The 27,774-nt window shown below is 48.7% G+C and overlaps 2 protein-coding genes across 3 annotated transcripts; one reads left to right on the top strand and one right to left on the bottom strand.

Annotated features, from left to right (window-relative positions):
• Window positions 1–2,775: 2,775 nt before the first annotated feature.
• LOC133381871 (HLA class II histocompatibility antigen, DR alpha chain-like) lies at window positions 2,776–17,576 on the bottom strand. Of its 2 annotated transcripts, none has more exons than XM_061621435.1 (5): window positions 17,267–17,576; window positions 7,470–7,727; window positions 4,641–4,925; window positions 4,139–4,289; window positions 2,776–3,722 (listed from the first exon to the last, which is right to left on the bottom strand). In XM_061621435.1, coding segments are annotated over exons 1-5 (699 nt in total). In that variant the 5' UTR covers window positions 17,268–17,576; the 3' UTR covers window positions 2,776–3,718. The 2 variants fall into 2 exon arrangements, with proteins under 2 accessions (XP_061477419.1, XP_061477418.1); XM_061621434.1 differs by lacking the exon at window positions 17,267–17,576 and adding an exon at window positions 9,863–10,055.
• LOC133381867 (H-2 class II histocompatibility antigen, E-S beta chain-like) lies at window positions 11,033–27,774 on the top strand. The gene is made up of 6 exons (XM_061621429.1): window positions 11,033–11,188; window positions 17,619–17,900; window positions 24,378–24,656; window positions 24,826–24,936; window positions 25,624–25,647; window positions 26,497–27,774. Exons 1-6 carry the CDS (start codon window positions 11,083–11,085, stop codon window positions 26,508–26,510), a joined length of 816 nt encoding a protein of 271 aa, XP_061477413.1. The 5' UTR covers window positions 11,033–11,082; the 3' UTR covers window positions 26,511–27,774.

The following is a 27,774-nucleotide window of genomic DNA, read 5'->3' as shown; positions in this document are numbered from 1 at the left end:
TCCCGCCACTAATGGGCTAACTGAGAGATTCCATGGGGTTTTGAAGGGCATGATAAGAAGTTATGTTCAAGATCACCCACAAGACTGGGATGAATGTTTGGGGTGCTTCTTATTTGCATACAGAGAAGTCCCTCAGGAGTCAACAGGCTTCTCCCCCTTTGAATTGATGTTTACTAGAAAAGTGAGGGGACATCTGGAACTGTTAAGAAATTCATGAGAAGGGACCCTGGGACAGTACAAAACATCTGTGGTCGATTTTGTGTTAGTATTAAAAGCCACTGAGAGTTCCACTTTTCAGCATTTTTCACTTTACATCAGGGGTCTGGAATGTAACCCGCCATATGAGTGGGGCCCTACTGTACATGAATGAGTTGGAAGGGTCCTATAAGGCCATCAAGTCCAACCTCCTGCTCAATGCAGGAATCCAAATCAAAGCATTCCTGACAGATGGCTGTCCAGCTGCCTCTTGAAGGCCTCCAGTGTCGGAGAGCCCACTACCTCTCAAGTAATTGGTTCCATTGTCATGTGGCTCTAACAGTTAGGAAGTTTTTCCTGATGTCCAGTCGAAATCTGGCTTCCTGCAACTTGAGCTCATTATTCCATGTCCTGCACTCTGGGACGATTGAGAAGAGATCACGGCCCTCCTCTGTTTGACAACCTTTCATGTACTTGAAGAGTGCTATTCTATCTCCCCTCAGTCTTCTTTTCTCCAAGCTAAACATGCCCAGTTCTTTACACTGAATTGCATTTTACTGCCCGTTCGCTCAGTATGGAGTGAATTCCCAGTCTTTTTTTGTTTTAACGACCCTAAACAATTTAGTGCCATCAGCAAACTTGGCCCCCTTTCTGCCCCCCACAAGTTAAAAAGCACAAGAGGTCCCACTGCAAATACTTGGGGGACCCCACACTCTACAGCCCTCCATTGAGAGAACTGCCCATTGATTCCTACTCTCTGCTTCCTGCTGATCTTAACTGACCCTCAAGAAGAGCCTTCTTCTTGTCACCTGATCAGGGCCATGTGGGTGCCCGCTGGGGTCTGGCTGGGGACTTTCCTGGGGTAGAGGCTTGATCCCTGCCAATCACAGGCTCTGAGGCTGCCTGGTCATCAGTTGCTGGGCAGGGAAGGCCTAACATTTGTAACAACCAACACTTGTTGTAATCATCACTGAACACCCCAGGCTGTTGCAGGATAGGAGGATCATTTCTCCGGGCAAGGGGGAGAGAAAATGTGCAGAACAGCTTTGCAAAGCTTACCCCCCCACCCCCGTTTATATCTGACAGACTTCCCCTTCTCATTATATGATTCACTAGAAAAGACAATGATGCTGGCAAAAACAGAAGGGAATAGAAAAAGAGGAAGGCCAAACAAGAGATGGATTGATTCTATAAAGGAAGCCACAGACCTGAACTTACAAGATCTGAACAGGGTGGTTCATGACAGATTCTCTTGGAGGTCATTGATTCATGGGGTCACCATGAGTCAAAATCGACTTGAAGGCATCTTAAAACAAAAAACTGCTGGGAGGAAGGGTGGGATATCAATTAAATAATAAAGTAAATAAAATAGAAACAGGAGTTAAATACCATTTTGGACCACCTTTAACATCAATGTTGCTGCAAATATAGATTTGCATGGAAACTTGGTCCACGTAAGTATAATGTGTGTTACTTCACTTACTTCAAAACTTGCAAGCCAGCCCTGTGGCCATCAGGGCCTGCGGTGTTGTGCCCCAGAGTCTTGCACAGGCAACACCCCTGTGCCTCCCCCCCATAATGTGTTGAATCCCATGTTTCAAATCCAGAAGAATGTTTGCTCTCATCTGGAAAAAAGTCACAATTGTCCTACACTGTATTGCCAGCAGTTTGAGAGAGATCTCAGCACCTGCAAGGTGTGAAAGAGCAGCCTGGGCATTGTGCATCACATTAGTGTTTGTGAACAAGCATTGTTGCTGCAAAAGATGCATAGGCACCCCCCCCACACACACACACACACGTATCGCCTGGAGACTCGCTCTCGTGGTGTTTGGGACAGGGAGAATAGTTAACCCTGAAGAAGGACAAGACGAAGGAAAGGTGCCAGGCAAGAGTGATGCCTTCCCTGAGGGTTTCAGGGCACATTCCAGGCCACAGAGCCAGCTCCTCATGGAGGTCTGGCCTGGCTCTGGGCTGCACCCTGGCCTTGTGCGATCTGAAATGCAGACACACTTCATCTCCTCGGAGGGTTGTTCCCTCTGGCAGAAGCCTTTCATTAATCCACTCTGGATTTGGAGGTGTCTCTGTCTCTCTGCATGCTTCCACTCCAATCTGGGGAAGCGCTGGTGCTTGGCTCTACTGATGCATTTCAGGAGAGGGAGTTTCCATTTCTCTCCTCTGGCCAGTGATGGATGATTTGTGCCCCAACTCACAGCTCCTCTGGGACTGGTGTTTGGAGCTTCACACAACCCACCATAGGCACTGAAAATAAGAAGAGCCCCCCTCCCAGATCAGACAGAAGAGGGTCCCTGTGCTCTGAAGTCTCTTTCCCAGCAGTGGGCAGACCAAGAAGCCCAAAGCAGGGCATGAAGGCAGCATCCCTCCATCCCCCCCTCTTCATCCCACCCCGAATTGGGCCCCATGAACAAGGTGGCACCAGGCAGGGACTCTGCCTACAGAGCAACATGTTTCCTGAACTATTTGCCTTTATGCTGTGTAATGAAATGACAGTGCCCAGAGCTTAAAGGAAGAGAAAAACCAGTGGAAAGAAATCACCAAAATGTAAAATTTATTCATTGTTTTTGGAAAGTGGAGAGCATGTATTTGGATTGCAAATGCCATCTGGAAGATTGTGTGGAAGAAGACAAAGGTCCTCCCCTCTCCCCAGTCAGGCAGACATGGCCTTGAGGGTCCTTTATGTGCATGAGAGTAACATTTTGGGGCCTCTTTGCAGCTGGAAGCTCACCAAGCAAGCTGGAGGAATCCTTCGTGATGAGGCTGACTCAGTGAAGATGGTGACAAGTCAGACACCTGAGGGAAGTATCACGCTGCCGTGCAATCCTCAAGAACTGAGTAAGAGTCTCTCCAAAAAGTGGAGATGGAAGTGAATTATTGGGGCAGGGGGCGGAATGAATTGCTTCAGCTGTCGGCACCGGGTCTCATTTAGCCTTGAGATGCTCTCAGTGCAAGGCAGGAAGCCCCCCCCCCCTGAAGATCAGCGAAGAAGAGCTGCCCACCTGAACATCACACACTGATAGGAGGCGAGAGGCAACTTCTGCCTGCAAGTCCACCTCCCTCCCCCCACACTGGGGAGCTTTGGAAAAGAGACGCAGAAGGAGCATCCCAAATCTCAGTAAAGAAATTTGCCCAGGACACTCTGCAGCCCCTAAACCCCCCACCCCTGGGCAGAGGGTCTCTCCTGCAGTCCCCCTGCAGCTAAAAAGGCAGGGAATCATGAACCCTTCCTGGGCCATGGTCCTCACGGGGAGGGCATTCTATGCCTGGTATTGCATGCGAAATTGAGCATCCTAAAACAATAATATTTCCTTGTAACAACTCATAACTTTCTAGGTCTTGCGGATGTCAGGAAAGAAAAGTTTGCAGAGCTGGCCAAGTGAGCCAGAGAGGGACCCTGTAGCAGATTCTTCCAACTGATTGGCGGCAGCAGAAAGTCTTGGGGGAGGCCATGAGCCCAGGGGCCTTTGGAAGCGGCTGCCAGGAAGGGAACCGGCCCTCTGCCCCTGGATCATCTGAAAGGGAAGGTGAGAGAGGGCTGATCAGCTGGGAGCCTTCGTCTCCTCCCTCAGGGCCAGCAGATGGTCACTATCCTGGCAATATTTGCACTGGCTTTTTAAATGTGCGCACTTAAAACCAGAGCACACTGTTGTCATACATGCTGTTGTAGGGATGCCTGTGATCAGACTGAGGCTCCAGGTGATATGGAGACAGGATTGGGCTCAGGTCCCTGTCTCGAAACTAGTAAAGTGCCCCTTTGTGATACCTGGCTCAGGTGTGACCCAACGGACCGAAAGGCCGGAACTGAGATCTGAGCACCTTCTGGACAAGATGGCCCCCACCCCCACTCCTCCCTGCTCTAGGAAAGCAAAGCCCTCCCCCAAAATGTTGGTCTCACTGGAATTTAAAAAATGCAATGGATTTAACTCACCTGCGGCCCCTGCGAACGCTGCCCTCGTTCATCCTCATGGCCTTGAAGAACAGGATGGTGCCAGCGATGATCCCCAGAATGCCAACGGCCAAGCACAGGGCACAGAGCACGTTCTCCATCGTCTCAGGGATGGGAGATGGTGCCTTGGAATCTGGAGGGTGGGAAGAGACAGGAGAGGGGTAAAAATGGGTTCTGTGTCTACTTGTTCTCTCAGCCCTCCCAAATGCAGCCCATAAGCAGATCCCATATCTAATTTCTCAAAAACAGGAAAAAATACAAGTTTCTAAGCTTTAAGATACACTTTGAAAATTCAAATGAGAGGCACCATCTACCTCCTGAAACCCCAGAAGGGGACTGAGCACCTTACTGTGCCCCACAGGTGGCAAAAGCAGAATAAATTATGTCAGAGTGCAAGAGTCCCTAATCTGCATAAATTATCTCCAGGTCCTGCTTTTTATGAGCTCAGAATCTGGATTTTTTGATGACGCCGCTGTGCACTTACGCCATATCTTCTCCGTCCTCCCCTCGGGGAGTCCCCAGTGCTCCACTTGGCAGACGTAGAAGTCCCCCTGCTCCGGGATGAAGGGGAGGTAGGAGAACTTGCAGAAGGTGTTGTCCACACTGGGGTAGAAGTCCGTCTCCTTCACGCCCTGCGAGACCACCTCGTTGTTCTTCAGCCAGGTGATGTTCAGCACTGGGGGAGAGAGGCGGTCCACGAAGCAGATGAGGACGTTGGGGTCCCCCAGTTCCACGGGGTCTTCTGGGTACACGGTTGTCGAAGGAGCCACTGAGGAAGGAGAGGGCAAGGCTAGAGATCAATGCTATGTGTCCTCCAGAGACTCATTCCTTTCTGAGTGGCCACCATGTGACCTGACCTTGGAAGTCCCTGGTCACAAGCGGCATCCCCTCTGAGGCCGGCCATTCCTGATCCTTGATGCCTCTCCTAGGGAGCCACACTGTGGAACTCCCTTTTTCATCCTTCCCAGGGTGAGAAGCTTCAGCTGAGCCAGAGGGGAGGCCCTACTGAAAGGCACCTCAGAGGTCATCTAGTCCTACCCCCTGTCAATGCAGGTAGTTCTCTCCTGCAGTCTCCCTGGTGGATGGCCATTCAGCCTCTGCTTCAAAATGTCTAGCTCTAGGAGAATCCACCACTTTTTCAGGCAGTCTCTGGCATGAAAGATGTTTCTCTAAGCAACTCCACCCTCCACCCCGTGTCTATGTCCACAACCTGACACTCCTCTTCCGCATGGAGACCCAGGAATATCTCTGAAGAAATGATGGCCTCCAACTTAGCCCATGTAGGTGAGGCCCAACCCAGGAGGGCTAAGGTGCCAGAGCCTGTCATTCAGCCCTGATGGGAGGTGGGTCCAGAACTCTCTCCCCCTGACACAGAGAGACAGACAGACACATGCACACTCATACATCCCACGTTAGCTGTGGCTAATATTTCACTGTGTGTGCAGGTGAGTGAATGCCTCTGAGCATATCTGGAGTGCTATACTCCTCCCCATCAGCAACCAGAAGTACTAGGTCGGTGAGAGGTTTCTGTATCTGTGGGTATCTGTGTTGTGAGTGTGAGACCTTCTGCACTCTCCTGTTCAAACGCACACAAGACTTCAGTCTTGCCTCAGGGCAGCAGTGATTCTGGAGCCAGGCCTTAGAGGAGGGGGCTGTGCCCCCCCTGGCACTTCCTGGCCCAGGAGATTCTCTCAGGCAGAGGGGGCAGAGGCTGGGGGGCTGCTGGACTCCCCCTTGGAGGGACCTCTTGCTCCGAAGGAGGGAGGGTTGCCCTGGGTTCCTCCCCTCAGTACCAAGAGCTGATTCAGCAGCAAATGTGTGTCTTTGGGGAAGGGGGGCTTCCTTCCCCTTTAGTCTGTCTGTGCAATGTTGGAAGTTGGGCAAGAGTAACTCCTGGTTTGTTCTTTTGTCTATGTTCCAGAAGGGAGATAGAGTTGGGGTCCTCCAGATGGAGAGGCTGGATTACCTTTACCTGTGATGCCCTGACTGACTTCCTTCTGTCGCTAGACTGTGATGTCTTCAGGGAAGCTTACCTGCCCCTCCGCCTTCCGCCCTCTCTCTTCCTTCTTGTCCAACTGTCCGGGAGAGAGGAGACATCCCTTTGTCTCTCTCTCTCCAAGCCATGGGGCTAACTCCCGCACCTGGGCGTTATGCCTTCAACTTAGCTAGCTAGTTAGAACTAGGTATGCCTTTCTATGTACTACGTATTTCTCGAAATATAGTAGCTTTTCTTATTTTAATAAGTCTCCAGTCCCAGTGATGCTGATGCAGGGTAAAAGTCTGCTTTCTTAGGTAGATGCACACACACGCTGGCACACTCGCATTTCAACATCTGCTGTTACTCTGCTGCTGTGGTGCTGCTTTAAACAAAATTAAGCACACAATTCCACACAGCAACATGTAAAGCACAGGCTCAGTGGGGTAGGGGCAGTTCAGAAGTGCAGGGTCCCTTCACAACAGTCACACCACGTCCCCTGACAGACTCACCCCCAGGATTCACTGTCTCTTCTGCAATTCCAGAGCTATAGAACCAGAATAAAACAGCTGTGAGCTCAGGTTCTCCAGCCCCCAGCCCAAATCTCTCTCCATAGGGGCCAAATGTTGCCAGAAACTTTTTGATTTTAAGAATTCTGAAATGAAACTTAAAGTGGGACTAGGATTTTGGAGACCAAGGTACTTTGCCACGAAGCTCACTTCTCACTTACCCTAGAAGCCAATCAGCATAGTGTCCAGAGGGGCCCCTCCTTAGGGTGGGACAGTGAGGGTCCTACTCCGTGATCCACAGCAGTGTCACGTTGCAGCATTCAGCTGCCATGGATCATTAAGGGGGAGCTCCCAGGAGCCCCCATCCTCCAAGGCAGACAGTGTGGGGCTTAAATAAACCCTCCTGCCCCACCTACCTGTCTTATAATTGCATCAGTGCCAATGCACCATGCACTGCACACATGTCTGCTATCACCCAAGAAGGTGGTTGGGGAGTCCCTAAGGGGAAGACTCCCCCGCTGTCATCATGGGTGAAGGCCGACTTGTGCGCACAGCGCATGTGGCATTCACAATGATGCGACAGGTAGTTGGGGTGGGGGGGCTTATTTAAGCCATGCCTGGCACCGGCCCCCTAGGCCCTGTTCCCAAAAAAGGAAGGTCTCTATGACCCCCGTGACCCTGGATGTCTACACCCCTGTGATGGGCTGCTTCCCTCAGGCAGAATTTCTGAGGCAGAGGAAAAGGCAGAAGGGTTTTGCCACAGAAGGCACAAGGATACCCCACACCGGTTCATCCCTCCCACCCCCCTGGGTCACCCCCCCTGCTGTACCGTTCTGGGCGCGGGTGCGGTTGCTGCGCTGGATGAGGACCTGCATGTTGTTCTTCATGACAGCAATGTTGGCCAGGGCCCCCTGCACCTCAAAGTCAGTGAAGCGCTGGAAGTCCGGCAGCCTCCAGACATTCTGCTTCTGGGCCCAGTCCACGTGCAGGATCTCCTCGTCATTGAACTCCAGCAGGAACTCGCCAGACTTCTGCTCCAAAGGGAAGCTCTCCTGGAAGAAGTCCAGCTCCACCAGCGTGTCCTCCACTGCAGGGGTGGTGGGAGAGAGAATGAGCAGGGGAGGGAGGGCTCTGGGGGACCCTCATTCAAATGGCCCAGAACATCTCCAGTTGCAGGGAAAGGAGGACTGGTGGCTGTGACGATCCTTCCCCGGCTCTCCCTGTCAGGTTACTACCTGCTCGTGGCTACTGCCTGTCACTAGGCACCACCAGGGACTTCACCAGTCAGGACCGCCCTCTCTTATGGTTTCTCTCCCCGCTGTAGCACAAATCTCAACAGATCCCCCTGCTAGGCAGCACCACCAGTCACGTCCTATAATCAGTATTCCCAGAGACTCTGCCTGAGTCTCTCTCAATCAGGTTACCTCTGTGACTGCGTGCTAAAGCTGTCCCACTCTCTTTGTATCAATACAGATAATTCTGGTTTGCTCTGGATACTTGTGGTGTTATATTCTCCCCTTCACCGCTGCCACCATTTGTTACCCTTCAGCCTTGGTATTTACCTTACCCTCCCTTCTGGTCTGTGAAACCCCAGCCAAGGATCAGGCCTTTAGTAAACCAAATTAAGTATTTATTGAATAACACAGATAACAAGATAACAAAGATTACTTTAACAGGCACTTAAGCATATGGTTTTATCTAATACTAATCCGAACTCCACTCCTCTCCTTCTCCACGCTCTCCTGACATACACCACCCAACACATCTCAAACAACTCTCAGAAAACCCCCACACGTCCACCACAGATTTACCTGACATCCTTCCATTTATACTCTCAGCCATTTTAAACATTCAGCCAATCATACAGCATTCTACTGCCCATTCACTCCCCCTCCTCTTTCACTCCACTTACCATGTATCTTCCATTCAAACAGCACTTACCATATTTACACTAATACAGAATCATCACAGTGGCCCCTTTCTTCTGCTGTCAAACACCCTCACGTCCCTCCTATATATGTTTAGATTAATCTCATTTCAGACCTGTAAAAGATGCAGAAGGCGAGGCAGGGCGACTCTGAGTGCAGGACCAACGTGGCAGTTAGAAAAGTGGGCTTAGATAGATCATTGCAGACACCAGCCAATGTCCCCAGGTGCCTAACCTACCTCATAGGGTTGTTGTGAGTAGGATAAAAGGGGAGTAACTCTACCCTGAGCTCCTTGGAGGAGGGAGAGTCCAGCAATGAAATGTGGAACAAGTTAAAGTATAGAATTCGCTCCCTTAAGAGGCAGTGAGGGCCATCAATTTGGATGGCTTTAAAAGAGGATTAGACAAATTCATGGAGGAGAAGGCTACAGTGAGCCTGTTTCTTTCCAAATAAGTGTGGAGGGCAACCTGAGGAGGGGAGAGTGGAGCTGCCGCACTGGGGTCCTGATTGCTCGTGGGCTTCCATGAGGGGCCCTGAGGAGAGGCTGCTGGGCCAGATGGCCCCTTTGGCTGATCTGAGTCATGTGCAGTCACCCCTTTCACGATGCATTCTTAGTTTGAGCACATTTTGGACCAGGTGAAAATGTAGACAGTGGAACCCTGAAGCCTCTTGCCGCTGCTCTAAACCCCCTCCAGGCTGCCTTGGTCCATGTAACAAACTTCCCTCAACTGCGCCTGTCTACTCAAGAGCAAGCGCCGTTGAGGTCAACGGGGGCTTCCGCCAGGCAACCGAATAATCAGGACTGCAGCCTCAGAGAATTGGGGTCCATCTGAGCTGCTGGCCCCATTTCGGGTGCTGGAGGGGGGGAGATCCCCCTCTCTTGGGGGGCCTCAGGATGGGTCTGTGGGGGCAGCGCCTTTTGCTGGACCCAGGAGGGGCTTCCAGACCGCGCAGGTCTCTGGGGTGGCTGCACCCTCGAGGAAGCCCGCTCTGCTCCAACGTGCCTTCCAGCCTTGGCACAAGGCTCAAGTCCGGATTCTTTGCACCTCCCTTTTACCTTGTCCTTTTTGGCTAAAAAGAGACACCCCCCTCAGTTAAGGGAGCAGATCCTGCCTCCTCGCTCTTCACCCCACTCTGCCCAGGACTCTTTGGGGGGGGAGGTCCCATTTCTCTCTCCTCTTCTGCCCCCTGCAATCTTTCCTCGATCCTTCCTCCCTCTGCCCAAGGGACCCCCAGAGGCAGAACTCCCTCCCATGCCCCCTTCCCTGGCATACCCACGCGCCCCCTGCCTGACCTGTGAGGGCTCCGGCCCGCGGCAGGGTGAGGACGGCCCAGAGGCACCCCCAGAGGCAAAGGGCTCCTCTTGTGCCCATCATCGTGGCAGCTCTTCTTCCCGGGCTAGGGGAGGGATGGATGGAAATGGTTGAGGGAGCGAGGAGTCTCCGGAGTGAGTCAAAGAAGGGATTTCAGCTGCACCCTTCACCTGCCTCTCTGCCCCCAAAGTGGCTGTGGGACGGGTTCCCATGGGTGGCCTTGGCAGAGTGGAGGCATGCCTCAGAACCTCAGCCAATGAGGAAGCGCCCTGGCAAAGACCAGCTTGTTGCCGGGTGAAACTCCCTGGGCAGGAGCCTCACCGGGAGATAGAAAGATATCCGGAGGATGGGGAAGTTATGGGGGGGAGGTTATAGGGGGACTCTGGTTCTGCCCTCTGATCCAAGGGGGGTTCCTCCAGGGAATGGGCTGCAGACTAAAAGCAGGAAGACTGGATGCGAAGTTGTTTCTTTGGACTGGTGGGCTGGGGGGCTGGTTGTACCCTCTGAGCAAAGCGCTCCCCCGAACCATCCTTACTATTATGGATTTTTCATGTGTGAATAAAACTTTATTGGTTAAAGCCAGAGGCCACCAAAATATAAATAGAGCAAAGAAAATTATTTAACGTATCGAGCAAACAAATATATATTTACAAAAAGAAACAGAAAAATGAAACTTCATCCCCCCAAAAAAAGCCACACATTGCCCCTCTAGAGTAAACCACGCAGGTCTTACGAACAGGGCAGAGCAAAAGCACCCCCCACCCCCCCACCCGAAGTGGCTTCTGGAGTGGAGGCTGGGAGGGGATCTCTGGGGGGGGCTCCGATAAGGGGCCGCTTAGCAAATGGGTCACAGCCTCCGATTAGCCCACCCTTCAGTCAGGTTGTCTGGAAGGCTCCCAGTGACGTATTTATGAACGCGGAATAAATAATTAGGAATGCATCAGAATAAGCTAAGGGGGAAATTGCACACCTCGCAAATGTAGGAAGAGCAGAGAGCGCAAATAAAACTCAGTTTTGCCCTTTTCTTGACAAGTGCCTGAAAGGGACATTTTCTGGTCTCCCCTGCCTGGCGACCGATGACGCCGCCTCGGATCGGAGCCCCATTGGTCCCTGCCCAATCCCCAGAGTGGAGGGGCGGGGCTTGGGCAGAGTTTCTCCCGGGGCTGAGCGGAGAAAGTCCCACTGCGGAGTCGGCTGCGAGATGATGGGGGGCTCCTGCGCACTGGACTTGGGGGTCCTCCTTGGGGCGGCAGTGCTGGCGGTGCTGGTCTCCCCTCCGGAGGTGCTGGGCGTGGAGGAGCCGCCAGGTGAGCAGAGATCCCAGGTGGGGGGGAGTAAGAGGAAAGTCCTTCCAGAGACCCCCCATCAGTGGGGCAGCAGCAAAGGGGCTCCTGCTGGGGCTAGTGGAGGAGGGGGGCAGCTCATTTATTGCAATTATTTATATCTCGCCATTCAGGCTATAAATCCTTCCAAGGCGGCTTACTGGTAACCCCCAATATTGTCCCATTAAAAAGCCCCCAGGACCCCCCCAGAACAGGAGAGCCGAGGGCAGAGCGATCCTCCCTTCGCGGCCAAAGGGTCCCACAAAGAGATGCCCCGTAACAAATTAGCAACTCCATAAAATGAATCTCTGTAATCTCCCAACATCTTCCTCTTGCCCCTTCTCAGTAATGAGTGGAAGTGGGGCAGAGCCCTCCCCACTTCAAGGGACCTGAACCTGACTACCTACATCAACCTCCCCCTGACCCATAGCAGGGGGGAGGCCTACGGTGCCCCTCCCCTGCAATCGTTTTCTACAAAAAACAACTGTTTATTACCAAAAAACCCCTGCCCCAGTGAACCTTTAGACGGCTCTGGCCCTATTCCCCCACCCGAGAATCCCACCCCAATCACCTAAGCCCCCCCCCACATTCACTTGGGGTCATAGGAGTCAAGCCGTCTGCCTGCCTAGCTCAGGACTGCCTACCCATGGTCTATGGTAGAGAAGGGTCCTCCTTCCAAGAGATGCCTCTGAACCAGTGACCCACTGCATAGAGAGCAGGTGCTCCAGTCTCTGAGCAAGGGCCCTGCAGCCTCACATTCCCACCCAACCCACTTGTCCCTTCCCCTCAGGGCTGCCCCACACCTTCCTCCAGACTTCCACAGTTGCCCCACAGGCCTTATTCACAATCATCAACCACAGGCTTAAAGCTCCCCCCTTTACTCAGAAGCTGCCCTGGAAGAGAGAGGGTCACTTTTATTCCTCTTTCAGTCCTGAAAGGGACTTCAAAGGTCATCCAGTCCAACCCACAGATACTGCAGGGAATCCACTGCTCCAGCATCCCAGGGGGAGGGGTAATCCAGCCTCCGCTTCAAAAGCTGTAAAGGAAGGAAAACCACCCCTTTCTGAGGCAATCTTTGTTCCCCCCAGGCATGGAGCCAGCCTAAAGGTTCAAGGCGGTACACAAAAAAGTAGTGTCCAGAATTATTTTCTGAAATAAATTTCATTATTTATTTTTTGGAAAAATATTTAGGGCAGCCAGAAACATTTTAGGAGGTCAGGGGCCCCCTACCCCACCTATGTGTCTGGTCCGCCCCCATCAAATGGTTCATCTTGACCTATCTCTGAGGAAGAATTGAAGTTCCCTGGAACTCTCCTGCGGGTTGGGAGAGAAGCAAAAAGGGTGGGGGAAAGCCAGGCCAGATGTTGTTGCCCCTCCAAATCTCCTGGGGGGGGGAACTGAGCAGAATGACCTTTGCTGGAACCGGAGTGTGTCCTGCCTGGGAAATTTGGGGTTGGGGGGTTCCAAACCAGACTCACCTGCTACCTCTTACTCTGGACTACCTTGTCGCAAGCCACACTCTCTCAGTCACAGCATCCCCCCTCCTATATTGATATATTTTAACATTAATACCCCCCACTTTTCTCCCAAGAGCTGAAGGGTGTGTACATGGGTCTGGCCCTCCCCCATGTTGTCATCACAACAACCCTGTGGGGTAGGTTGGGCTGAGAGGCGTTGCAGGCCCTCAAGACCACTTAGTGTGGAAGATTTGAACCTGCGACTCCCAGGTCGCTATTCAGCTCTCTAACCACTGTGCTACACTATCTCTCTATGGGGGTAATGGAGTGCAGGCTGATTTTCTTAATTTCTTGAAAACTAACGTGTAAAATAAGACCCGAGGTAGAAAGAGCTTTCCTGTAATGGAAATTTCCTCTTTCCTCTCACATGCCCGAAGTCACAGAACAAGACCTAAGAAGCCTAGAGACAAACGTATCAGAAGTTATACCAAAGCCAGAGAAAGACCCTGGCTTGCCTATCAGCCAATGTCGCTTCTGACCCAAGATGCAAACATTTGGACTTCCATTATAGCAAAAGTGCTTAATAACATGATACCAAATTATATTAAAGCAGACCATACAGGATTCAGAAAAAACAGGAAATTACAACATACTGTCAAAAAACTAGTTGATTGCATAGAATGTATTTATGTTTTTAGATGCAGAGAAAGCATTGGATAGTGTGGAATGGTCATTTCTGGTTAGAACTCTTCAAAAAAAGAACTTGGGAGGAACTTTCAAATCTTGGATAGATTTATTATATCAAAAACCCACTGCAAAAGTATTTGTTAACAATCAAGTATCAACACCTATCTTGCAGGAGCGAGATATTCACCAAGGATGTCCACTCTCACCATTATTATTCGCTATTTTTTGGAACCTTTAGCAATTTTAATAAGAAATAATCAGGAAATAACAAAATCCTAAAATGGCGGTGAGGAATTTAATATAGTGTTATATGCAGATGATACAGCATTAGCTTTAACACAACCAGAACCAGCCATTCAAAATACTTTTAATCGGTTACAGGTATACAGTATTCCAAAAGCTGCTAAGGCCTTCTTAACAGGAAAACTGGTCCTTGGAGGCTTGACTTCTTTGACACTGATTATATTGATTGATTGACAGACTTGGCTTATAACAAAACTAAGCTCTGCTTCTACAAACTGAGGAAAAAGGAGAGAGAAAGAGGCGGGGAAACCTAGTTGCTTTCACTTCTCATACTATTCAATAGGAGTTTCATAAAAAGATACCCCTTGAGGCTTCTCTCTGTGTTACACCCAAACCATTCCCCTTAAAGAGACCACAAACAATTTCAGCATCCTCTGGCCCAATGAACTTCATGCAAGCTCATCCTCTTCTTCAAGTTCTAATGGATATAATAGTTGCATTGGCATTCTCAGAATCGCTCGAGATGGAAGTCGAACTGCACATGCACAGACTCTATTGTCACGTCCTTGGAACATTTCTTCAGTTCTACCAATCTTCCACCTGTATTTGGGCATTTTATCCTCATGAATCAAAACTATGTCATTTACTGTGAGTTCAGCTTTCATTGCGGTGAACTGATCATACGTCCAATAGATATTCTTGTCGCCATCTTTTCCAAAACAGATTCATCAATGTCTGTCGGTATTTCCACCTTTTACTGAGTTCATCTCCAGTAGTTGTATGAGTCACTGAAATAGGATAGCAGGTTATGAATCTCAAATATGAACTCATCTGCCTCGGTCTTCCATGTCAGAGCTAAAACCTTTAATGATGAAAGTCCTAAAGTTTGTTCTTCCAGCTGTAAGTTGGGTTCATTCTCCTTGTTCTGCCAGAATGTTTGAAATTCCTTAGAACTGGTCTTCCACTTCCGGAGGTCCATTCCAGGTGTTGAAAGCAATTCTCTGGCCTTCATGGCAATGAGTCACCAACATACAGGCATTAATCAAGCATCTGGCAGATGTTTGGATGTTCCTTCTGATATTGTTTTAAATGATGTCTTATGGTAGCAGCAAGCAAAAAGCAATAAACCAAATAACACTTGAGTCATTCTCAGAATCTTTAGTTCTGGTTCTTGATCAAAGTTTAGTGGTTCTTCCATCTACAAAAATCTTACTGCATCCTGATTTTCACTTGCTATTAAGATCTGAAGAAAAGCCTTGTCAATCTCTGCATTGAGAGCTACCTTGTACTGGTGGAACCTGATCAGAACACCAAACAAATCTGGATTCAGATTGGGTCCAGTTAGTAAACAGTCATTAAGTGATGGACACCCCCTTTCATGGGACGAGGCATCAAACACTACTCTGTTTTGTGGTAGCCTCATCCTCCCGGATGACTGCACAAAGAGGAAGACAGTTGACCACCTTGCCTGTCTCAAGTGCAGACCTATGGGTGACTTCTTCAGCTATGGCCTTCTGAAGGTGCTCTTAAATGACACTGCTGTGTCTCTTAAAGAGAACATAAGAAGAGCCTGCTGGATCAGGCCAGTGGCCCATCTAGTCCAGCATCCTGGCCAACCAGGTGCCTGGGGGAAGCCCACAAGCAGGACCCAAGTGCAAGAACACTCTCCCCTCCTGAGGCTTCCGGCAACTGGTTTTCAGAAGCATGCTGCCTCTGACTAGGGAGGCAGAGCACAGCCATCACGGCTAGTAGCCATTGATAGCCCTGTCCTCCATGAATTGGTCTAATCTTCTTTTAAAGCCATCCAAGCTGGTGGCCATTACTGCATCTTGTGGGAGCAAATTCCATAGTTTAACTATGTGCTGAGTAAAGAAGTACTTCCTTTTGTCTGTCCTGAATCTTCCAACATTCAGCTTCTTTGAATGTCCATGAGTTCTAGTATTATGAGAGAGGGAGAAGAACTTTTCTCTATCCACTTTCTCAATGCCATGCATAATTTTATACACTTCTATCATGTCTCCTCTGACTCGCCTTTTCTCTAAACTAAAAAGCCCCAAATGCTGCAACCTTGTCTGTCAACATCTCATCTCCTTCTTGTATCTTTAAAATAAGATTTTTTTTGTCGTTCTTTTCTTAATTTATATGCTAGCAATTTCCCCGGTTTATTTGCAAATTCAAAAGTCCTTTGTTTAGCAAAATTTATTTTCCTTTCAATTTCTCTAACTGTCAACATTGACACTTGTTTCTGTAACATTTTAATTTGATTTACAGTAGAAGCTTTAGTTGGATTCTTTTTCAATTCTTCCTCTTTTTGTTTTATTTCTTCCAAGATCAATTGCATTTTCTGTTGTTTCTTCTTTTTTAATTCAGAATTACATTTAATTACATTTAATAAAATATCCCCTCATAAATGCTTTACTTGTATCCCAAACAATATTTTAATCTGTTCCTTTATGTAAATTGTGTTCAAAAAACTCTTTTAATTTCTTCTTACATTCCTGCACTATTTTATCATTCTGTAATAAAGATTCATTTAGTCTCCATCTAAATCCAAGATTTTTTTTTTTTAAAGTCAGTATCACTGGATTATGATCCGAAAAGGTTTTTGGTAACACATCCATCTTGGAAATATCTTTCACTAAATTTTTAGACATCCAAATCATATCAATCCTCGAAAAGAGATGTGCTTGTTTTTTTTAAAAAAAAGAGGACCAGAGATATGTTTTTGCAACATCATTTTAACAATGTCTTCAAAATTGACGGTAAAGAAATACAGGTGATGAAGGAAATTCCTGTTAGGCTTCTACGTAAGAGAAAAGATTACGCTTTCTTCACAGAAAAACTTAAACAATGTAAAATTCAATTTAGATGGGATGTTCCAGAGGGAGTGATTTTTACATTTAGACAACAGAAGTATCGATTAAATACTGTTCAAAAAGCAAGGGATTTCTTGAGAAAAGCTTCAAAAGACATGGAAGAAGATAAACTCAAAGATATGGATATAATTCCTGGGAAACAAAGTCAACAGAAACAGGTAGAGGAAGAAAAGGATGATGATGGATCAAAGGGAGCAACAGGCACAGACTTTTCTAAAATACATGCTTAAAAATGGATTACAAATATCTAACTTGGAATATAAATGGAGCTAATTCATCGCAGAAGAGAAAGTATTTCATTATTTGAAAAAATTAAAATTGGATATAATTTGTTTACAAGAAACTCATATTAAGAAGAAAGATTCTAAATATTTAATTTGTAAAAATTTGGGTGAAGAATTTATTTCGGCAGGATTCAAAAAAAAAATGGTGTGGCTCTTTATATTAATTCACAATTGTCTCCTAAATTGATATTATTGGATGATAGTGGCAGATTTGTGGGAGTTGAAATCACCATTCAGGGTACAAAAATTTTGATAGTGGGCATTTATGCTCCTAATGAAGATAAAACAAGGTTTTATACTGGACTTATGGAAAAACTATCAGAGTTTGCATATGATCATTGGTGTGTCATGGGTGATTGGAATGGGGTAATTTCACCAAAAATGGATAGACTTTCTGAGAAAAATATTAAAGAGACACAGGGCAAATTGCCGAAGATCTGTTTCGAATTGATGGAAAATTTAGAATTGGTGGATGCTTGGAGATATATAAATGACAATGCAAAGGAATTTACTTACTTTTCAGAATGACATAAAACAGTTTCAAGGATTGATATGATTTGGATGCATTTCTCCTTTTTTGCTTTGATGGGGAGCACTCATTGTAGGCAAAGGTAAAAACCGGAATTTAATACTTTTGTTTTAAAAAAGGAAAGGAAGGAAGCGCTGCTCTGCCTCCTTCCCCCCCCCAGTCCTTCTTCCCTCTTGCTGGAAAAGAGACTTTTCTAGAGGGGGGAGCGGAAGGATCCCTCCCGAGGGACGTGCCCCTCCGGCCGGCCCTCGCCTCGCCCCTCCGGCCCTTCCTCCGCCTCGCCAGGAGAACAGCTGCCTCTGCCCCCGCCTGACCCCCTCCCCATCTCTCCCCCCCCAGAGCATTTCCTCTTCCAGAAGAAGGCCGAGTGCCACTTCTCCGCCTCTGCCAACGGGACGCAGCAGCGCATCCGCTTCCTGGACCGCTACTTCTGGGGCCGGCAGGAGCTCTTTTACTTCGACAGCGACCGAGGGAGGGTCGTGGCGGTGGCAGAGCTGACCGAGCGCGACGTGGAAGCCTTTAACAAGGACAAGGCCAGACTGCGCACCCTGATGGCCAACGTGGAGCACTTCTGCCCGCACGACTACGGCATCTTCGAGGGCTTCTCCTCCCGCAGGAAGAGTAAGTGGGGGAGGCGGGGGGACACCCGGTGCTTCTGCCGCCCGCGCAACTGGGGAAAGGTCGGCACGCCCTTCATGCGAGCAGGCCGCTGAGTGAGTCTAGAAGGGGGCTGGGGAGACCCAAAAGTGGGGGGCGAAGGCTGTCCCCTTCCGGAAGCTCCCCCACCCCACCCCCTTGGCTCTGCGCCCTCCCTCCGCACCTGGAACCAGATGAAGAATGGGAAGGGGAGGGGTGTCAGGGGAGGAGAGGCAAGAAAGGGGGAAACGACAGGGGGGCAAATGAGGGCATTGCCCACATATGATAATTCTGCCCCCCAAATGAAATTTTCTCTCGGCCCCACATTTCCAGCATTACAGTAACTTCAAACTTCAGGTTTGCTTTCTGAAATGCAGTTTAGGCATCCAAAGAGGGGGCAGGGCAAAGTCACCCCAGCAGAAGGAGGACACAAAGTTTTGCATTTTGCTAAGAAGAAGTTTGAGTGTGAGAAGTTTGTCTGGAGCAGAGCAGAGGGGAGGCAAAGGGGGCAGGAGGGATGAGGGCCAGAATGGGATGGGATGTGGCCCCTGAAGTTCTCCTCCGTAAACACAGCAAAGGGAAGAGTTGGAAGGGTTTGCAGTTGGAGGAAGGCGAGGCGGGAAGGATCTCTTTTGCTCTGCACTGCAGAGCATCTCTCCCGTTGGAGTCAATTTAATGATTTCCCCACTAAAATGTAGTGTTTTCATGCAGATGACTGGTGGGGAACTTTAGTGGCTAGTGGGAAATCTGGTGGATGTCAAACGTTTTATGGTCAGCATCTGCTGTTTTTCACAAATTCTTCCATTTCATTCCCCCCCCCCCCCGCTATTATGTATTTCATGAAACTGTCTTGCCAAAATTCTACTTTTGGATATTGTATTTTCCATTGTTTGCGTTTCTTTTTCCGTGCATAGTTTCTAAAGTGCTACTTGACTGTTATTTCCTTTCTGCTGTAAGCCACGGCTAGCTGGCTGCCTCTTTGACTGAAAGGAGACCAGAGTAAATTACCCAACGCAACACACGGAGCCAGTGACAGAGAAGAAAAAAATTAAGTCAAGTCTCCAGATCCTCTCGTGGGCTTGTTTTTTAAAGGTATAGAGAACGAGGAGGTTCTTGCCAGTTGACTGACTGAGAAGGAAAATGTGCAGCCCCTATTCTACCCAATCAAAGTGTGAGGCAGGCTAAGCGCCACCAAAGGAGACATGATTAGGAACTATAAGCCTCAGAAATAAATGGCCTGAGCATGCACAGAGTGCACCTGCCTCACCAATGAGGGACCTTTGTATAAACTGTACATCTTATCATCATCACAGGAAGGGCCTGCTGGATCAGGCAAAGGCCCACCTAGTCCAGCATCCTGTTCTCAGAGTAGCCAACCCCACCCACACACACCCCACCTAGGAATGCAAAATCTCCATACTTCTCTCAGATCTAAAAGCCACACACACACATTTCTACCTGCAGTTCCAAACTTAAATACAACACACCAATGACTGCTAGGACTTTAAACTTCTGTCATCCACCTTGTTAAGCAATTCCTCACAATGGTGTCAAATGTGTTATCAAACATGGTGTCCAGTGGGTCAAGGTCAGATTCTGGTGGATTTGGGCGTGGGTCTGGTGAGAAAAACAATTCTCGTTGCCAACACTGATCTCCCCTCTTCCATAGAGCTCAAGCAGCCTCTGTAGGTGTTGGGCGCTATTATTCATTTTATTGATTATTTTATTTATACCCCCCCTCCCTTTCAGCAGGAGCCCAGGGGGGCAATCAGAAACACTAAAACCACTTTAAAACATCATAAAAAGACCTTAAAATGCATTAAGACAAAACAATGTTAAAAACATTTTTAAAAACCCTTTAAAAATATGTTTTTTAAAAAAACAGTGTTAAAGACATATTCAAAGCCATATTAAAAGCAATTCTGACACAGACGCAGCCTGTCAGCATGAGTGCACCTGGTGACTGTGCCTGGGCCTCTGGGCCTCAGCCTGGTCCAGGGCAGCACCTGGGAAGAAGCAGAGAGGGGAGTGAGCTGGAAGGAGACCCCTTACTAACCCAGGCAATGGGGAGCTGGAATATTGTGTGTGTGCAACAGTTTTTGACCTTCACCCACCTGTGCAAATGATTCTTTTCATAATAGGGTTTTACTAAAGAACAACTCTTTACACTTTACATATACCAACCTTTCCATTTAAAACATTACAACATAATTCACCTTACGTCGTAGTAGCCCTATACATTATATGTTTCATGTTTTAACAACCCCCTTCAAAGTATAAACTACCCCTCCTCCCTCCCACCCTCAATCCCCCTGAGAAGGGCAGAACTAATTCCATGATTCACCATTCCATGAAAAGGAAGAGTTCTTAGCTTAACCATATAAGTTTTGCTGCGGCCGACAAATGTCCTTGTAAATCATGTTCTGAGGCATATGTAATAAAGTTCCACCATATAGCATTGAAGTTGTCTGTCTTTTCCAATCCTCGAGAGAGGTGAAGTGAACAAGTAATGTTCCCTAGTAAGGCAATCTTCCATACATTGTTCATCCATGCCAAACTGTTCAAGTCTTTTAATTCTTTCCATCTTTGAACCACCGTCTCACATGCCGCCAGAAGCAGTGAATATATCAATTCTTAAATTTAATATTCACATTCTGATCTTCAAATATGGATAATAGAAATAACTCAGCAGAACATACAATCTTTTCCCCTGTAATTTTGAGAATTCTGTGTGGACCTCCCCCCAAAATATCTGAATTCGGGGGCAGGCCCGCAAATTGTAAATTAATCTTTTCCCAATCACATATCACTTTGCCTGATTTGTTTGTTAAAGGATATATTTTATTTAAATTTTGTTTCTTTTTAATGCATTAGATAATAGTTTAGAATGTTTATTCCCTGCCTCATAATACTGTTGTCGAACATACAGTAAAGAAGTGGCCATTTTATTAGTTTCCAAGTCTTCAAGTTCTTTACGTTGGATCTCTAATATATGCACGATCCTTCTAGAACCCCTTTGTTTATAACGCTGTTCCAGAATCAATATATCTTTTAATAACTGAGACCTAATAGGATCTGCAATTTTTCTTCTTCTTTGCTTGTTCTGCTATGCATACTCCTCTGATTGTTGCTTTCATAGGATCCCAAACTGTGGTAAGTGCTATATCTGGAGTTATGTTAACTTCAAAATGTTCCTTTAATGCTGTTATATTTTGAACTGAGTTTTGAGAGGCCATTAAATTTGGATTTAACCTCCAGATTGGATGAGCGGGAGTGAATTGCAAACGTCAAACTACCACTTCAACCACTGAATGGTCTGACACTGTCCTTCGCATTATGTCTGCTGACCACAAATGTGAGAGCAGGGGGCAGATATTAATACATGATTCAGCTGGGAAAGAGATTTATACCTTGAAGAAAAATATGAATCATCACTGATCCCCGCCATCCTTCTCCACCACCGTCCATTTTTTAAACAATTGTTTTCTCCACTCCACCTGTCTTGCTCCACACCTCCTCCCTTGTTGCCTCCGAAACACCCACAGAGCATGAGGGAAGAGCAATGGTGTGCAAAAGCCCAATTTCAGGAACATTGTTTTCATCCATGAATCACAGGAGGAGAAGACTTCCCCTGACACCCCCTCCCCAGTAATGCCCCAAAGTAATGCTGGAAACATTGCAATTACTCCTCAAAAGTAATAAAATTACTCCTATTACAATCAAAAGAATACTGAAATTTATTTGGTCACATAAGCCAAGTAAGACAGTGAATGAGAATTTGTATCAAAAAACTAGTAAGGGAGGATTGGGAATACCTAATATATCAAGCAGTTAAATTGCCTTTGATGTCAGAATGGTTTGAAGATAATTATACAGCCACAAGAGTGGCCGTATCCTATAGCCAGCGTGGATTTTTCACATTCCGCAATGTGAAATTGAGAATATCCCCCATGCCATTCTGATGCTTCCCATAAGCTCATTTCAAAACAAAACCTTACAAGACTTATAGTCCTGAACTCAGAAACGCTTGCTAAGCAACCCTCTCAATTTTCATGGCGATACACAAAACAGTCAGAGAGAATAGAGAGTTCAAAGTCTAAAAAGAGAGGGCTGGCTCCAGGCATGCGGGGGGCTTTGCGCATCAGCTTGCCCTGGCTCCCCTGTGGGTGGGGGTGCACGCATGCACGTACGTACAACCCCCCTGCACCCCTGTGCGGCCCCCCTACCTCTCTACAGTAGTCTTTACCATTGCCCTTAATAAAGATGGTGGCCGCAGTTTCCCTAAGGGGAATGAAGCCTCCGCCGCCATCTTTGTTGAGGGGACACGTGCTTGCTACAAACGCACATCTCTGCCATCAACTATGATGGCGGCAGCGGGTTCAGTATCTTAGGGAAACTGGCCGCCATCTTAATTAAGGGCAATGGTAAAGACTACTGTAGACAGGTAGGGGGGCTGCGCGGGGGTGCAGGGGGTGCACAGATCACAGAAGGGGACCGAAGGGCCCCTCGGGCTCCTGTAGCTCCTGGGCGCTCGGGCCAGTGCCCAACATGGCCGCCCTTTAAAACTGGCCCTGGTGGTGGGTGCCACCAGGAAAAGGAGAGGTAGGGGTGGCTCTGGGTGTCACCCCCCTCTCGGTGCCACCCAGGTGCGGTCTGCACCCCCCGCCCCTGCCTAATGATGCCCCTGCCATGAGTCAGTATATACGATATGGCATATGCCCTTCCCGATCTAAAATGCAGTCTAGGGTTTATTCACCTAGACAAGACTTGGGCTCTTCCCCCCCCATATCTTGGCTTGCATTTCACTTTCTAAGTAATTTGCCAAGTGTAAAAATAAATAAGAGATAAAGGAAGCCGGGAATAAAGCCAGCCACAGCTGGATGAAGCTCCTCGGGGTGTGTTCAGCTGACTTTTAGAAAAGACTGTTGGGAAGGTGTTTCCTTTAGATGGCGGCCGAGTGATCGCCTCTAGCAGGAGGAATCTAAGCATGCAGCCAGCACAACCAATTTCCTCTTGCTACCCCACCAGGGGGACAAGATTCAACTAACACTTCTCTGAGGCTTGCCTGGAGTAGCCCACGTAGCAAGCAAAGATGATACTTCCAGATCCCGTGGAGGGCTATAAAAAGGCAAGAAATCCAAGGCATTTCACCAGTGCTTTTTAGCCTGGTCGAAGATACTGGTTGCAGGTCTGAGGTTCATCTCACATATTGGGTGAGACAATTCAGTTTTTTCTGGATATAAGGAAGTACTGATACAGAAATGTAACTTATTTGATTTTGACTAATTGTGATGTAACATTTGATTCACAAATATCACAATATAACTTATATGATTCTGACTTATGTGGTACGGCCAACTATATACATTTAGCTAAAAGTGTTTAAGAAATAAATGTTTAAACTACTCCACTGTTTATGCCCCAATATTTTTCCTGGTATCTCCCAAATCCCAAGGATCCTTGAGAGGGATCTCCAACCAGTAGCCTGCCTATTCATATGACTGCTGTCCCTAAACATGCAAGCTTAGATGAGCATGTTGGATGTATAAGGGATCTGAACAGCCTCCGGACAAAAGGGAGAACATGAGGACCCTCGATCCTGTGCATTTATAAAGGCTGTCCAGGCAGTTTCCCCCCCCCAGTTCCCCCATGGTAGTCCCCTAGATCTTCACCGCACGCAACTACTAAGTCCCCTTTTCACCTTCGCAACCCCATTTCTGAAGCTGCTCCTCTCTTCTGTTCAGAAAAGAAACCTCCCCCCATTCCACCCCCAACCACATCACCCTCTTTCCTTGCCCTTCCCTGCCACCTACCAACAGAACAGACTGCTCAATGGGTGCGGGGAGAAGAGGAGGGGAAGTGAGAGCACCCCCTAGAGGCTGAATTATCACTACAGCGTGACAACAGTTTAATATGTCTATTATAGAGAGGGAAAAATATTTCAAGACAGCACTTTGGCATTGGCTCTCACAGCAATGTACAAGTAAACAACAGACAATACAATACAGTAATCATACAAGTGGCCACAGGAGACAGTTAAAAACAACAGCAAACAGAAAGACTTAAGCCCCTCCCTCAGCAGTCTTCTGCTTGAAACTGAAGCCTCCTCCACATGGCTGAAGTGTGTGTGTGTGTGTTTGTGTGTAGATATTTTAAAAATTCCACAAAAGCTATACACAAGTGAGCATCACATATTATCTGACTCTTAGTCTGGCCACCAAGGGAAGCTGGGGCATGATAATTCCTTCTGCCTCCCCCCAAAAAAAGTCTTACAGAGAACAAACAGGTTGGTTATGGTGTTAGGAGGGAAGGATTCACTGAGTGTCTACTGGGGATGATGGATGGAAGATGCTCTCACTATTCCTCCCTCCCTCCCTCCCTCCCTTGAAGTCTGCAGGTCTACCCCTCTGTCAGTCTCTGAAGCCCCCTCACAAATATTCTCTCTCTCTCCCCCTCCAACAGTCCAGCCCAAGGTGAAGATCACACCCACAGAGGATGACTCCTCATGGCACAACACTTTGCTGATTTGCACCGTGGCCAGCTTTTTCCCTCCAAAGATCGAGATCAAGTGGTTCAGGAACGGGAAGGAGGAGACCAGAGTGTGGACCACAGACGTCACCCGGAATGGGGACTGGACCTTCCAGATCCAGGTGATGCTGGAGGCGCAGCCAGAACGCGGAGACATCTATGCCTGTCAGGTGGACCACACCAGCTTCGAGGGCCCCGTCACCGTGCAGTGGGGTAGGACAGCCCTGATCCATCTTCCTTATCTCCTGGAGTGGAGGCAGACTCTTTTGGAAAGGGGCATTCCTGGGCCAAGGCCTCCATGGGGGTTAAGGATGCTCCCCTTGTGGTCTGATCCCAGGCCTGCCTTTCCTCAGTCAAGGCTTTCTTTCCTTTGTGTCTCCAGAGCCACAGTCGGACTCCGCCAAGAGCAAGATGTGGACGGGGATTGTGGGGCTGGTGCTGGGGCTGGTCTTTGTGGCAACCGGACTCACCCTCTACCTGAAGAAGAAGAAAGGTGATGAGGGAGGTGGGGGGCTGATGGGGGGTCCTGAATCTGGGGGGAACTGGGCTTGGCTCTAGACTCCCCTCCTGTCCTTGCTCCTTCTCCACTCCTAGGAGGTCCCTCTTGGTGTCTAAGACGTGGGCAGAGTTTAGCCTAAACAGAGTCAGAATCACATGCAGCATCTCTTGAGACTCGTTCAGTCCTTTTATATTTGGGAATAACAGAACGCTGCTTCTGGTTCTGGATGCCTTTCTCTCTCAGGGTCCTTGTGCTGAACTCTTCAGGTCCATTTTCCTGCCCACTTGACCAAAAATCTCACTGACCAATGCTCCCTCCGTGCAGAGCGAAGGGCCGTTGTGTTACCCATGGCTGGTCCAAAGGGTGCAGGTGAAGGGAAATGGGAGGGATTCATGTGACTGTGGGCATTGGGTGGGGGTGGGGAGGTGAGAGGGCAAGATGTCTCCCGCTCTAGTTTTTGTCATTTGGGGAGACATGGTTCTATCCTGCTCACCCTCCACATCACGGATGGTCTCCATTTCGTCCTCTTTCACACTCTGTAACAGGACAGAAGTGGGGGAGCTTTATTTTGTACAAAACAGTTGTCCCTTGAGGGTGTTGTTTTGATCTGGGGTGGGGAGGGTGCTCTCGGGGGCGGGGGCTATTCCATCCTGACTGAGCCTTTCTCTCCTCCCCCCCCAGGGCGATCCATCCCTCAGCCTGCAGGTAACTTTTCTCTCGGCTCTTCCCCCCTCATCCTCCCTCCCTTTCCCAGCTCCTGGGGGGCTTTGCTTTTTCACCAACAGACTCCTGGGGGGGCTTCAACTGAAAAACCAATCCCCCACACACATACTCCATTTTTGGATCCTGGATGTGGGTCTGCAGGAGAGTTTCCCACCCCGGAGGGTATCGGGCAGAGCTCCTTCACAGGGGCCAGTGCAGAGTCCAGGGCGGGTATTCGGACCTCAGGGGAAGGCAGGTTTCCTGCCCCCTTTGCGGTCCATCTGGAGAAGGACCTTCTTCTGCTCCCTCTCACTCCTCTTCTCTGCTGGGCAGCCAGTCAAGCCCCCCATTCCACCTTCCTTGTCAGCTCAGTGCCTCCCCCAACACTCCCCACATCTTGCCTCAGGTGGATTAGGGACCCCCACACACACACAGTCACATGGCCAGTGGGGAGGGATGATGGGAGTTGTAGTCCAGCAAGAGGCGGAGGGCACCAGGTTGGCTATCCCTGAATTAAGCTGTTTTTGTTTTTTGTCTTGTGCAGTACTGATTTTCTTTTAAACTCCCTAGTTTTTCTTCTTTGATGTGGACAGACTTTTCCTGGGAAAGCGTCAGATCCATATTTTACAATAAATAAACAAACTACTCTTTTTTTGCTCCAGGAGTTGTTTTGGGAAAAGGGGATCACGGCAAGGATCTTGACCCCCTCCCTGCCCCCTCACACACACTCAGCCTCTTGACATTCTCTTTTGGCCCCACATCTGAGGGTTGCCCAAAAGCCCAGCAGGGATGGTCCTCCCTCCTCACCCCACAATTGATTAGTATCTCTTTCTCTCTCTCCTTGGCCTCCAGCGCTCATCAGTTAGACTTCGCTGCTCCGTGGGGATCCCCCGATGTGGAGGAGCACCTTTCTGTCCCCTCCCTCGGCGAGTGTCTGCCTGTCCTTGCTCTGAAGACGCAGACTTTTGGAGGTGACAAGAGGGGCTGGAGAAGACCCTTCGCAGAGACAAAGCCACTCCCTCCAGAGCCCCACATGTCTTCTGCCTTTCATGTCTCCTTTAGGGGGGGAAAGGGAAAGGGGGGTCCTATTTGGTGTTTTCTTCCAGCTCTGTAAGCCTGGCTGATCTTTCTGGCACACGTCTTCTAGATCTAGAATCTCGTGCACTCCCTGCTGGGGGTGGGGTCTGAACTGTCCCTTAAAACAACAAAGGATCTACTCGATCCCATAAGGACTTTTGGTCTTTAAAGCAGGGAAGGGGAATTTCAGGCCTGGGGGGGAGGTCAAATGCGGCCCTCCAGACCTCTCTGTCTGCCCCGTGAAGCTCTCCTTTAGCCACCATCCTCCTCCCCAGGCCACACCCCTCACTAGCCTCGCTTTGCCCCCTCCCTGAGAACTTCTGCCTGGCTGGAGCCCCCTCCCCCCCCCCCGATAATGGCTACTCTTTCTTTGGAGGAGGGAGGGGGAGGGGCAAACCATCCTCCTATTCAAAGGTTAAATTTGCATTCTGTGCTCCACCCACTTTTGCCTCTGGCCACGCCCACCTCTAGCATCTGGCCCCTGGAAGGTTACCCAGAAGGGAAGCGGCCCTTGAGTTGCAAAAAGTTCACTTTCAAGGGCTGCAAAAGTCTTGGCTGCTCTTGCGGACTGATACGGCTGCCACCAGCTCTCTGGGTTGCAAGGAAATTACCTCACGATCAGCCTAGTTCGATGTTGCCTTTACTTTAATGTCTGCACTGATCGGCAGCATCTGAGGAGGGCCAGGGGACGCTTGTGGGTCAGCCCTCTTTCTGCCTGGCCGCCTCCCTCCCCTTCGGATCCGGAGTCAATGTCTGGCCACCCACTCCTGGACAAATGCTGCAAGTCTGTAGCTCCCACTTTCTAGATGATTGTGGGGGAAGGACTCTGCATTCCTCCCCCAGACCCCGAGGATGAGCCCAATTTCCAGAGACAGACCTCCTCCCCCCCCTCTGCTGACAGCTGCTAATTTGTTAATTGCTCTGTAAATATCCAGCTATTTTATGGCAACCACTAACCACCCTCTGCCCCGACCCACATTAATCTAGCAGCAGATTTCACAGCCTTGACATGATTTCTTCTGAGTTGTACCAATAAAAATATTTTGAACCTCC

The sequence above is a fragment of the Rhineura floridana genome, chromosome 3 (assembly GCF_030035675.1).
Source record: "Rhineura floridana isolate rRhiFlo1 chromosome 3, rRhiFlo1.hap2, whole genome shotgun sequence".
In the NCBI taxonomy this organism is placed as follows: Eukaryota; Metazoa; Chordata; class Lepidosauria; order Squamata; family Rhineuridae; genus Rhineura; species Rhineura floridana.
This window is presented reverse-complemented; position numbering and strand designations above follow the sequence as displayed.

Bases quoted from the DNA above. Each gene is read 5' to 3' on its own strand.
- LOC133381867 (XM_061621429.1), top strand. From the start codon at position 11,083: ATGATGGGGGGCTCCTGCGCACTGGACTTGGGGGTCCTCCTTGGGGCG. The intron at 11,189-17,618 runs GTGAGCAGAGAT...CTCCCCCCCCAG, and splicing joins GGGCGTGGAGGAGCCGCCAG to AGCATTTCCTCTTCCAGAAG. The intron at 24,937-25,623 runs GTGATGAGGGAG...CTCCCCCCCCAG, and splicing joins CTACCTGAAGAAGAAGAAAG to GGCGATCCATCCCTCAGCCT.
- LOC133381871 (XM_061621434.1), bottom strand. From the start codon at position 9,944: ATGATGGGCACAAGAGGAGCCCTTTGCCTCTGGGGGTGCCTCTGGGCC. The intron at 7,728-9,862 runs GTCAGGCAGGGG...CCACCCCTGCAG, and splicing joins GCGGGCCGGAGCCCTCACAG to TGGAGGACACGCTGGTGGAG. The intron at 4,926-7,469 runs GTACAGCAGGGG...CTCCTTCCTCAG, and splicing joins CCGCACCCGCGCCCAGAACG to TGGCTCCTTCGACAACCGTG.